The sequence below is a fragment of the Hyperolius riggenbachi genome, chromosome 8, assembly GCF_040937935.1.
Source record: "Hyperolius riggenbachi isolate aHypRig1 chromosome 8, aHypRig1.pri, whole genome shotgun sequence".
Classification (NCBI taxonomy): Eukaryota; Metazoa; Chordata; class Amphibia; order Anura; family Hyperoliidae; genus Hyperolius; species Hyperolius riggenbachi.
Window position 1 is genome coordinate 41,128,531 of NC_090653.1, and position 11,228 is coordinate 41,139,758.

Here is an 11,228-nt window from a genome sequence, read left to right on the forward strand (position 1 = left end):
GATGAGATAGACTTGTATATACAGTGCCAAGCACACAATTATGCTGTTACATTTGCATACATCCAAAAGCGGCACCAGGAAATTTGGGCGTAGGGTTAAGCCGATAAATGGCTCACCCTGCTCCTGCTCAACTCCCGGCGGTGTTAAGTTCTATTCCCCCTCCAGGCCGGCGTGGATTGCTGGTGGCCAAAATACGCTGTTTTTAAATTGAATTTGGGCTCTGTGTTTTGACAGCTCCAAATCGCTGTCTGAGCGCCACTATAGCTGTAATTTACATTATTCACATCCTGGTGCATGGTGCGGACAAACTTCTGTTATGGTCCTTTATATCTTTATTCTGTCTTGTTTGGGACTAGTTTGGACTATAGAATAACTAACTAATAAAGAATTGAGGCTTGTTCACACTACAAGAGCTTTTCCTAAGGGCTTTGTGATTTTTAAAGCGGACTCAAACCAAACTTTTTTTAATTCAAAATATTTAGTTGCAGCACTCTGACACATACAAAGATAAATAAACACTCCTTCAAGCCTATGAGCATTTCAGTGCATGCTTTTCACCCTTCTCTTTTCATAACTAGAGTTATACAGGTGGCAGCCATTACTTCTGAGCTTAGTAGGAGGTTTTAGATCATGGGTGTGTTTGTCATCAGCTACCCTCCCTCACAGGGGCGCCGTCTTTGTGAAATCTCACACAAGCTGAGATCACCTCCCCTGTGATATCATCAGTAGCAGCCTGTGTTTTGTTTTTGTTTTTTATCTCCTCCACCAGTTTGCCGGAAAAATCCCGGCAATATGAGAGGAAGGGAGGGGTTCCTCCAATAGATGTAAAATATTTTATATGTGTCATCATGCAGCTGAAAAAAGGTTGCTATTTATCATTATAATTTAGAAAATAGATTGTATTTCTGAAATCTTGTATTTTTAATTTGGGTCCACTTTAAAAGCTCTTAGGGTAATGTGAGGACAGGGATTCCCTGCTTAAAACGTCCACTGGGGGTGTTTTTGCAGGCTTTCCAGAGCTGCCATTGGGCAGCTCTCTCTCCCTGGCCACTCCCCCGCCTCTCTGCTTCCAGCGTTAAGACTCAGAGGTCACGATAACAAAAGTGATTGCAGGCCAACCGAGCGACAAGGATGGCGGCTACCTGATCCACCCAGCTCCCCTGGTCAGGTAGCATAGGGCTCTCTCTCTCGGGCTCTCTTTAAATGAAGCCATCAAAGTGCATATAAAGAAAGTGTAGCTGGTTCTCTGTATTTGGAAGCTGGGCTTCTGTGTTCTCTGGCTGGGGAGAGACTTCACTCCTCCCTCATTTGAATTGCTGCATCCTTCCCCTGTCCCAGCCTGAGCAGTGATCATAGCTTCTGTTATGCTGGATACACACGGTGCGTTCGCGCACTTCGATTTCCCGCTCGATTCCCGTCGATTCGTTTATTTCCAACATGTACGATTTGGATTTCGATGGATCGTTAGGTCGATTTGGCATACTTTGCATGCGAATCGACCTAATGATCCATCGAAATCCAAATCGGACATGTTGGAAATAAACGAATCGACGGGAATTGAGCGGGAAATCGAGTGCGCGAACGCACCGTGTGTGTTCAGCATTATGTGACATGACAATGGAGTACCTAGCAGGGGGGGGGGGGGGGTAGGGGAATGTGAGCGGACTGTAACATTTGTTGCTGGATTGCTGAGGACAGCATGTGTATTAATTACATTACTGTTTGCTGAAGGATTTTGGTTTCTGTCTGAAGATAATAGTTTCAGTGTGCTCTGTGTATTTAGCTTAGCCCTGCTGTAACCCTCTGGACTTGTCTCCTCAGATTCCGGCTCCAGTTATACCGCACAGCCAAGATGGGTTGGGGAGTGCGAGCTCTGCAGGACATTCCACAAGGAAGCTTCATCTGCGAGTGAGTCCATCACACATGGAGGAATCTTCTTTAATCCCTCTGTTTGTTATCACTCTGCTCTGAATGTCGCATTTGTCTATTACAGTGAGCCTATTATCCTGATAATGCGGGTGCAGCAGACCCAGCTTGTTTGTTGACCACATTTGCATTGCTGTCTTTGTATCTGTTTTGATTCCTTATACTGATGATGTGTCTGCCTTGTCCTCCCTCCTGTGATGTGCACTCTGTTGCCTGGATGTTCTGCCCGTCATTGTACCGTGTCATGTGACTCATTGCTGCAGGTATGTGGGGGAGCTGATCTCTGATGCAGAAGCCGACGTCAGAGAAGACGATTCCTATCTGTTTGATCTGGACAATAAGGTCAGTGGCAGAATGTAGTATTCTCAATAAGGGGTTACTGTGCTGTTTAAAGCAGAACTCTACCCACAGTATTTTGGCTTCAATTCAAAAAGCCTTACTGCCCTTTGTAAAACAGAAAACAGATAATTTTTACCAAACATTTACTAAAATGTAAATTCACTAAGGCAGCTACCAAGGTTTAAAGGAGAGTGCCGAATCAAATATTGCCCCTAGCAACAAGCAGTAACAAAGTTGTTGTGATGCCACAGTTAGGGCCCTTTTACACAAGCAGTTGATAGGTAGTGAAAAGACTGTCGAACTCTCACAGCTGCTTGCTGCTGCCTGACAACTGCATACCGCTGCCTGGCAAGCATACTGCTGCCTGGAAAGCACACTGCTTGCTGAGCACACAGTTCAACTGCCTGTAGAAATGAGCCCCTAGGGCCCTTTTTCATGAGCAGTTGATAGGCAGTGACAAGACTGTCGAACTCACAACTGCCCGCTGCTGCCTGGCAACTGCTCACTGCTGCATGGCAACTGCTCAGCTGGGCCCTTACTGCTGCATACAGATGGTCAGTGAGATGCTAATTTTTCTGGCTTGCATGCCAATGTCATGAAAATTGTATACAGCTTGGAATTAATCCAATCAGTTGAACTTCCTGTCTGCTGTAATTGGCCTACTATAAAGCTGCATATAATTTGTATGCAAAACTGAAATCATTTGCATGTTTAAGACCAGTGTTTCTCAAACTTATTAGACTATGTACCCCTTTATGATGGTGTTTACAGAGTACCCCCTGTTGTGAGCCACGTCATCTCATGTGTCTCCTGACACGTATATTTTTGTATAAATGCATTTGAAACATTCCGTTATGTTTTTTAATGAACTCAAATGACTTAATCTGGCATATTTATTTATGACATAGACAATCCTCGCTGCTGGTTGATAAGCTTGTAGCTGTATTTGTCTGGATGTAATCCCCCCTTCCTTCTCTCCCGCAGGATGGAGAGGTGTACTGTATAGACGCCAGATACTATGGGAACGTCAGCCGCTTCATCAACCATCTGTGTGAGCCCAACCTGATCCCAGTGCGAGTCTTCATGTCCCACCAGGACCTGCGCTTCCCCCGCATCGCCTTCTTCAGCGGGAGGGACGTCAAGGCAGGGGAGGAGCTCGGGTAAGTAGGGGGCGGGAGGTACTGTTCACTCTAAAGGGGAATTCCGCCTTTGCTGAGGAATAAGCAAGCCCTTCTGTTCAGCTTTGCCTATTGTGAGGATTAATGGCGCATTTCGTATTGATTACTTTGTATAGAGGAATGCATCTTGCTTATCTTAAACAGAATCTGTAAATATAAAACTGATACTTACCTCGGAAGGAGGAAGCCTGTGGATCCTAATGAGCCTTCTGTTTAGAGCCCAAGGAGGGAGACCACTAGACACCAGGGAACTATTTAGGGGTGGGAGAAGGACCACTGGACACCAGGGAACTGAATAGGGGGAGGGGGGCACTAAACACTAGGGAACTGGTATAGGGGAGGACACTAGGGAACTATATGGGGGGGGGGGGCTTAGACACCAGAGAACTGTATAGGGGAGGGGTTCACTAGAAGCCAAGGAACAGTTTCAAGGAGGGGGACCACAAGACACCAGGGAATTGTATAGGGGTGGTAGAGGGGCCCATTAGACACCAGATAACTTTTTATAAAGGGAGGGAAGTGCTCACTAGACATCGAGATTGGCCCATGACTTGGTCGCAGTGGAGCAAATGTGCTTGTGCACTGTTTTTCAGTTTATGGGTGGACTGTACCTGCCCATGTGCAGTACGACCACACCATGGCCCCTGCTTGCACACTGAAGGGGGAGACAGATACAGAATGGCTTTAAAGGACAACTGACCTGAGCAGGATATGGCAGCTGCTAAAAAATACCAGTTGCCTGGTAGTCCTGCAGATCTTTCATGCATCAGTAGTGTCTGACACAACTCTGAAACAAGCATGCAGCAAATAAAGTCAAACTCAACAAAGAAGGTCATTTCGGTGCACGCTCTTCCCCGCGCTGCGCCTGCCCTGGGTACCACCATAGACACAATGTTATGTCTACGGCCGCCGCGCAGCAGTGTAATTCAGGTGTCGGCGATCGCCAGACCCCAAATTACTTCTCCTTCTGAGTTGCTATGACTTAGAGGGGGAATAGTCATTAACGCCGCACGGAATTTGTGCGGCTGCAGGGTGAGTCATCATTTGACATCATTTGCGCCAAAATGACGGGCGGCGAAAAACAATGTACACCAAAGTCAAAGAGACTGTAACAAATTTTCAGCCTTATTTCTTGTATCCTATAAGTTCCTATACCTGTTGTAATGTGGTCTGGCTTACTGCAGCCTTTTCTAATTGCACTGTCTCTGTAATATATCTAATATAATATATCTAGTCTTTTTTTTTGTTGAGCCAGGGAGGAATGTTCTGCCTCTACTGTGATAGGGAGAAGTTATACACGCCCCCTCCAGGCTCTGTGTGCTTTGTTTACTACTCACAGACAGAGCTCTCTAAGGGGGGAAGGAAGCTGCCTGTCTCATGCTGAGAACTGTGAGAATCCCAGACTGGAGTGCAGATAATTCTTTATGTAATAAAAACTTGTAGTATACTGTAACATGAGACCTATACAAACATCACTTGCTGGTTAGCGGCCATGTTTTTTGTTTCTAAACACTGCCTAAAACTGGCGATTAAAAGCCAGGATTGCAGCAGGGAGTGGCAGAAACAGCACAGAGGGGCCCAGGAGAACATCATGAATAGAATGGTATGCTTTTTATTGTAAGAATTTGAGAGTACAGATTCTCTTTAAAGGACACCTCAAGTGAGAGGGAAATGGAGGCTGCCATATTTATTTCGTTTTAAGCAATACCAGTTGCCTGGCTGTCCTGCTGATCCCCTGCCTCTAATACTTTCATCCATAGACCCTGAACAAGCATGCAGCAGATCAGTCGTTTCTGACATCATTGCCAGATCTGACAAGATTTAGCTGCATGCTTGTTTCTGGTGCGATTCAGACACCACTGCAGCCAAATAGACCAGCAGGGCTGCCAAGCAACTAGTATTGTTTAAAAGGAAATAAGTATAGCAGCCTCCATATCACTCTCACTTCAGGTGTCCTTTAAAGCGAACCCAAGCCGAAGCTCAGGTTCAAAATCTGATACTATGAAGAGAGGTAAGCCTCAGGATCCTATTAAGGCATCCCTCGGTTGTCGGAAGCCCAATGTTGCTGAGCACGGCCACCCTTCACAACGGGCCCACGCAGCTCCTCATCCTGGATCAAGTGTGCACACACAATGGCCACACGGGGGGAGCAGCATGGCCCGATGTGATTAACAATGCGAGGAAGGGGGGGGCGCTCAGCGACAGGGGACCAAAGAGTAGCAAGGGAAGCCTCAATAGGATCCTGAGGCTTCTCTCTCTTTAGGTAAGTATCTGATTTTGTACCCGAGCTTCGGCTCAGGTACACTTAAAGTCAAACTTCTGATCTGCATGCTTGATTTGGGTCAATGGCTACAAGTGTAAGAGGCAGAGGATTACCAGTACAGCCAGGCAATCTGCATTGTTTAAAATGAAATAAATATGACAGCCTCCATATCTTTCTCAGAAGCCGGTTGACCTTTAAGTGTGGGGCCTCTTAGAGGCCTGGCATAATGCCCTAGGAGAGAAGCACCGGTTGCTGTTTGGACATCACAAGTACTCACAGCCGGCTGCTTGATTCCGCACAGCTGCCATAACTGCATATCATTGTTTTTTTCCACTGAACTGTTTTATTTTAGCTTGTGACACCGCTTTGGGTTTTTTCTTTCTGTGCTTCCTTGTTGTGCGTTTCCCAACCTCCTCTCATTATTTGTTTGTCCTTTTCTGTCCTCTGCAGCTTTGATTATGGAGACCGTTTCTGGGACATTAAGAGTAAATACTTCACCTGTCAGTGCGGCTCGGAGAGGTGTAAACACTCGGCTGAAGCCATCGCTTTGGAGCAGAGCCGCCTGGCCCGGCTGGAAGTCCCCGACGCATTGCCAGTTCCCGCTGCTCCGCCGGTCGTGTGATACCGTTAGACTTGTGTGCCTGACTCTGTTCATGGCCCCGTACTCTTATACCAGAGAAGCCCTGCAGAGCCTTTTATCATCAGCCCTGGTGGCCAGCAGCGTTTCGCTCACACATCCGGGACTTCTTCAGTGTCACTCTGTTCAGCCTCTTCCTGCCAGGGCTCTGCAGAGCGCCGTTCCCTTCTTGTGGAAGTAGAATCACTCTGTTACCCGTTCTTTTTCCATTGTCTTGTAAATCGTACAGTCTCATGATAAAAATAAAGAGCTTGACTTTTTTTATATATAAAATTACATTTCACTTATTTGAGACACATTTTATAGAATACTGCTTGGGAATAATATATACTGTATATCATACGCTTACAATAATTATTTATGGGGGTGATTCATTTAGCTGCGCTGCTAAAGCAGCACAGCTTAAAGTGAACCTCCAGACTAAAAATCTACTCAGCAGCACTGAAAAGGCTTGGTGCTTCTTTAACAGTTTCACAGCATCAGAACTTTGTTTTTCTTACTTAAGCCTAATTTTTAGCTGCACGGAAGCTAAGCTCCACCCATCAAAGAAAACTGCCCGGGCATTTTTCACCTGATGCTGTGCAAAGCATGATGGGATTTCCTATGTTCTCGTTGCCTAGCAATTGGGAGGGGCGATCAGGACACAGGACAGTTGGAACTGTGTCTCATGCTCCCTGTCACCTCCTGTCAACCAAAAAGATGGCTGCCCCCATGAAATCAAACATTTGCCTGTTCTTTTAAAACAGGGTGGGTAAGAGATTATATTACCTATCTATTTTAATTAACATAACTAATGTAACTTTTTGACAGTATGTTTGTTTAGGCTGGAGTTCCTCTTTAATGATAGGAGTGCAAGTTTTGCGCACGCTAGTGCAGCGTAGCGTTCGCTAACTACCTGGCACTCCTGGCTAATAACAGCCACTCCCACGAACCCGTCCTGAGCCCTGGTGGGTCCAGTGGCTTTAATGGACATGATCCTCACACTTTCATTGGCCCAGTAGGCTGCCTGTCAAGTGACAGGCAGCCTATTGGGCCAATCAGAGTGCAGGGATCATGTCCATTAAAGCCACTGGATCCGCTGCAGTTCAGGATGGGTTCGGGGGAGTGGCTGTTATTAGCCAAGAGTGGCAGGTCGTTAGCAGCACACGCTATGCTAACTCTCACTTCTGTCACTAAGCTCAATGTATCAACCCCTATGAATTTTCCATTTCAGCCAAGGTGAGGGACCTCGAAGCAGGCACTATTGGAAACGCAAGGATGTTCTAGAAGATAAAGTACTTACACTATTGTTTCCCTATTGTTACTGCTTCAGGTGGAGCTGCTGGGTAACACCAGCAAAACACAGGCCCCATGGGCAAGGCTGGATTTATACTTTTTCCATTCCTAGGTCAACTTTCTTGCAGTTTTCCTTCCATGTGCAACACCCCCCTATTATTCCTTGTGCAGCCCCCTCTTCCATGACTAACCTTCCTCTACAGCATCCTCCTTCACTGCTGTATGGGTCCTTTACGCAGCAACTCTCCCTATTTCTGTGTGTTGCTCCTAAAGTTACAACCATAGTATTCTATTTGCAGCATTCTCTTCCATATGCAGCAATCCCTCTTCCATGTCCAGCCGCCCCTTGGCTAGTTGCAGCCCAAGGCCCGGGCCTTGGGTGGCCTTTCCAGAAGTCCGGCCCTGCCCATGGGTTCAGCCGCCCGTTTACACTTGCATTGACTGTAGATGTTCATGTTTCGTAATTACAGTTTGCAGCATCTTTGGGCCAACTCGCAGGTGTCCCATACCCAATGAATATTGCCATGCCACATACGGCGTTACTTATTAGTATTATTATTATTGGTTTATAAAGTGCCAACATATTCTGTGGTTACTTGCGTTGCTCACAGACATCAGTCTAAATCTACCCTGATTTAGGGTGAAAGTGGCTGGATAGGGTATAAGGGCTTCACCTCTGACATGGGAAACCTGGCTTTGGATCTCGCCTCTTCCAGTTCAGTAAGCCTGCACGTATTCAGTAGGAGACCTTGGGCAAGCCTCCCTAACACCGCTACTGCCTTTAGTGCACTTCCTTATGGCTGCAGCTCAGGGGTACTTAACTCAGTAGGGTGAAGCCTCTGGGTCCTAAAGAGGCTTCCCCCGTCCTCAGCAGAGGGGATCCAGCACTGGCTCCCCTGGACGCAGAGTAGCAATAATATTTACCATTGCCACTGTGATCACGCGCAGTAGCGGAAATAGCTGAGCCCCATAGGGTCCGGTCTGCTGCGCAGGCGCATAAGGCTCGCGCCTTCAGAGCAGACTAGATTGGACTCTATTTCCGGCGGAGCAGAGTCACTACTACACAGCTGCAATGTTATTATTGCTGCTCTGCGTCCAGGGGAGCCAGTGCTGGGTCTCCTTTGCAGAGAAGGATGGGGGAAGCCTCTTTAGGATCCATAGGCTCCAAGAAATCCCATCATGCTTTGCACAGCATCAGGGGAAAAATGCCCGGGCAGATTTCTTTGATGGGGCAGAGCTTAGCTTCTGTGCAGCTAAAAATGATGCTTGGGTAAGAAAAACAAAGTTCTGATGCTGTGAAACGGTTAATGAAACGCAAAGCCTTTTCAGAGCTGCTGAGTAGATTTTTAGTCTGGAGGTTCACTTTAAAGAGAAACTCCAGTGAAAATAATGTAATAAAAAAAGTGCTTCATTTTTACAATAATTATGTATAAATGATATAGTCAGTGTTTGCCCATTGTAAAATGTTTTAAATCCCTGATTTATATTCTGCCATTTATCACATGGTGACATTTTTACTGTTGGCAGGTGATGTAGCTGCTGCTTGTTGTTTTGGCAGTTGGAAACGGCTGTAAACAGCTATTTCCCACAATGCAACAAGGTTCACAGACAGGAAACTGCCAAGAGTACGTACTCAGAATTTCTTTGTGGGAGGGGTTTCACCACAATATCAGCCATACAGCGCCCCCTGATGGTCTGTTCGTGAAAAAGAATAGATTTCTCATGTAAAAGGGGGTATCAGCTACCGATTGGGATAAAGTTCAATTCTTGGTTGGGGTTTCTCTTTAAGTATTTCCTTTTTGACCCAAGCTTTGGCTAGGGTACACTTCAAAGAAAACCTGTTAGGTGATTTAGACAAAAAAAAAGCTAGTTGCCTAGGTAAAATAAGTACTCTAGATCCTCCAGATTCTTCCCCAATCTCTGTCGTCCTTGCCGTTCCAGCGATGAGACCCCTGAAGCTCGCGGACGCGCTCCCGTACAATAACGAGTGCAGGCGTACCACGGCTCATGTCTAAGCAGTAGCACACTGCAGTGTACTTACAGCACTGAGGAATCTATGCCAAGACAATAGGTGTTATCTGGGGCTTATTACAGGAAGAGGAACCCGCCCACTGCAACCAATTGTCTAGTGCAGGTTAAAAGATGAAAATGGCCACCTGTTTGCTTTTGATATGTCTTCCCCTTTTGCTTCACTTTGTATAAAGTAACCTCAGACTGCTGGTGACTGTGACAAGCCACGATCTGCAGGTCAGGGCTGTGGTTTGCGGGTGATCGTAGATCAGCCATGTTTGCCCTGTTGTCATCTCCCAGTCATGTGACAGAACCTTGTGACGCCAGGGGTAAATAGCTGAGAAATCGTATTCCTTTCAGAAGTGATTGATGCGTTATCCACAATAACAGGCGGAGAACAGGGTTCTTTATGTCCATATCTATAAATACAGGTCTGTGCAAACATACTGTACATTACAGCTGCATGAAAGCATCTGTGGTGTGGAGTAAAAGGGAAAACTCAGTGTAGCGTCATTGAATTAGGCGTGCAAAAGATGTTCTTTCAGTAGTGGTCAACTGCACAAAAATATAGGGCAGCCATAAACCAATAGCTGGCCACTATATTTGAAACACAAGGCACATATTTTTATCTATTGAAGACCCGGAGCCGTGCACTGCCTGGCGCGCCCCCCAAAGCCATGCAAACTAGGTGCCAGAGCTTACACTCTCCTATCCGCCAGACACTCTTTCCTGTATCATGTGATAAACCCTGAAGACAACACTTTATGTGACTACTAGAGGCCTCTAGTGTTTTGTCATGTGACACAGGTGCCCTGGAAGAGAAGAGACAGTGAGGAGCGCCCAGCAGGATATAAGACAGGTCCGTGGATAGATGTGTAATGGTGGCCAATGATGATCCAATCTTTTTCATCCAATCTTACCATTTCTATGTAATACAAGGGAACTGCCCAAATTAAACATTGTATACAATAAAACTGGAGTGTCGCTGCGTCCAGCAGTTTGCAGCGTCTGTGTCCCAGGTTTTTTGTTACTGCGCATGTGCGCAGTAACAAGCAGCTGGGAGCTGGGAGGACGAGCAAGGTGGGCACGCGCCTGCGTCGGGGGCGGCCGCCGGAACAAGACCTAGAGCCCGTTTTTAAACAGGCTTGGGTCTACTATTTCAATATATTCACTCATTTCACCTTTATACTACAGATTGGATCATTAGTGGCCACCTTAAGTTCTGCCAGTGCTGCACGCCCATCATCTCAAAATAGAACGCATAGTGGCCAGGCAACTGGCATTGGTTTATAAGGGATTGAAGATGGCAGCCTCCATATTCCACTCACTTCAGGTTCCTTTTAATTAGTGAGGGTTAATGAGATGCAAATAATTTTGAGTTGATGCAGGATTAGGCAATTTTTGCATTCAAATAATTTTCAACTTGAAAATGAACCAATCATATCCTGCTGAGGTAAAACTTGATGGGCCCATTTTCAAGATGCAAACATTTGCATACAATATTTGCATAATCCAACTCTAAATGATTTGCATCTCATTGACCATCACTACTTTTAATCTCTGTAATTTCATAATTAATTTTGTGGAAAGCGAAATCTGT

General features: G+C 46.0%; 1 protein-coding gene across 8 annotated transcripts in view; it reads left to right on the plus strand.

The window, feature by feature from the left end:
• Positions 1-6,616, plus strand: part of EHMT2 (euchromatic histone lysine methyltransferase 2) — a 77,623-nt gene extending 71,007 nt beyond the window's left edge. For all 8 annotated transcript variants that reach the window (XM_068250275.1, XM_068250276.1, XM_068250277.1 and 5 more), the window contains 4 exons: positions 1,822-1,908; positions 2,190-2,268; positions 3,250-3,425; positions 6,157-6,616. In XM_068250275.1, coding sequence (XP_068106376.1) covers positions 1,822-1,908; positions 2,190-2,268; positions 3,250-3,425; positions 6,157-6,328 — 514 coding nt within the window. In that variant the 3' untranslated portion in view covers positions 6,329-6,616. The remainder of the gene's footprint in view (positions 1-1,821; positions 1,909-2,189; positions 2,269-3,249; positions 3,426-6,156) is intronic.
• The last annotated feature ends 4,612 nt before the right edge of the window (positions 6,617-11,228 follow it).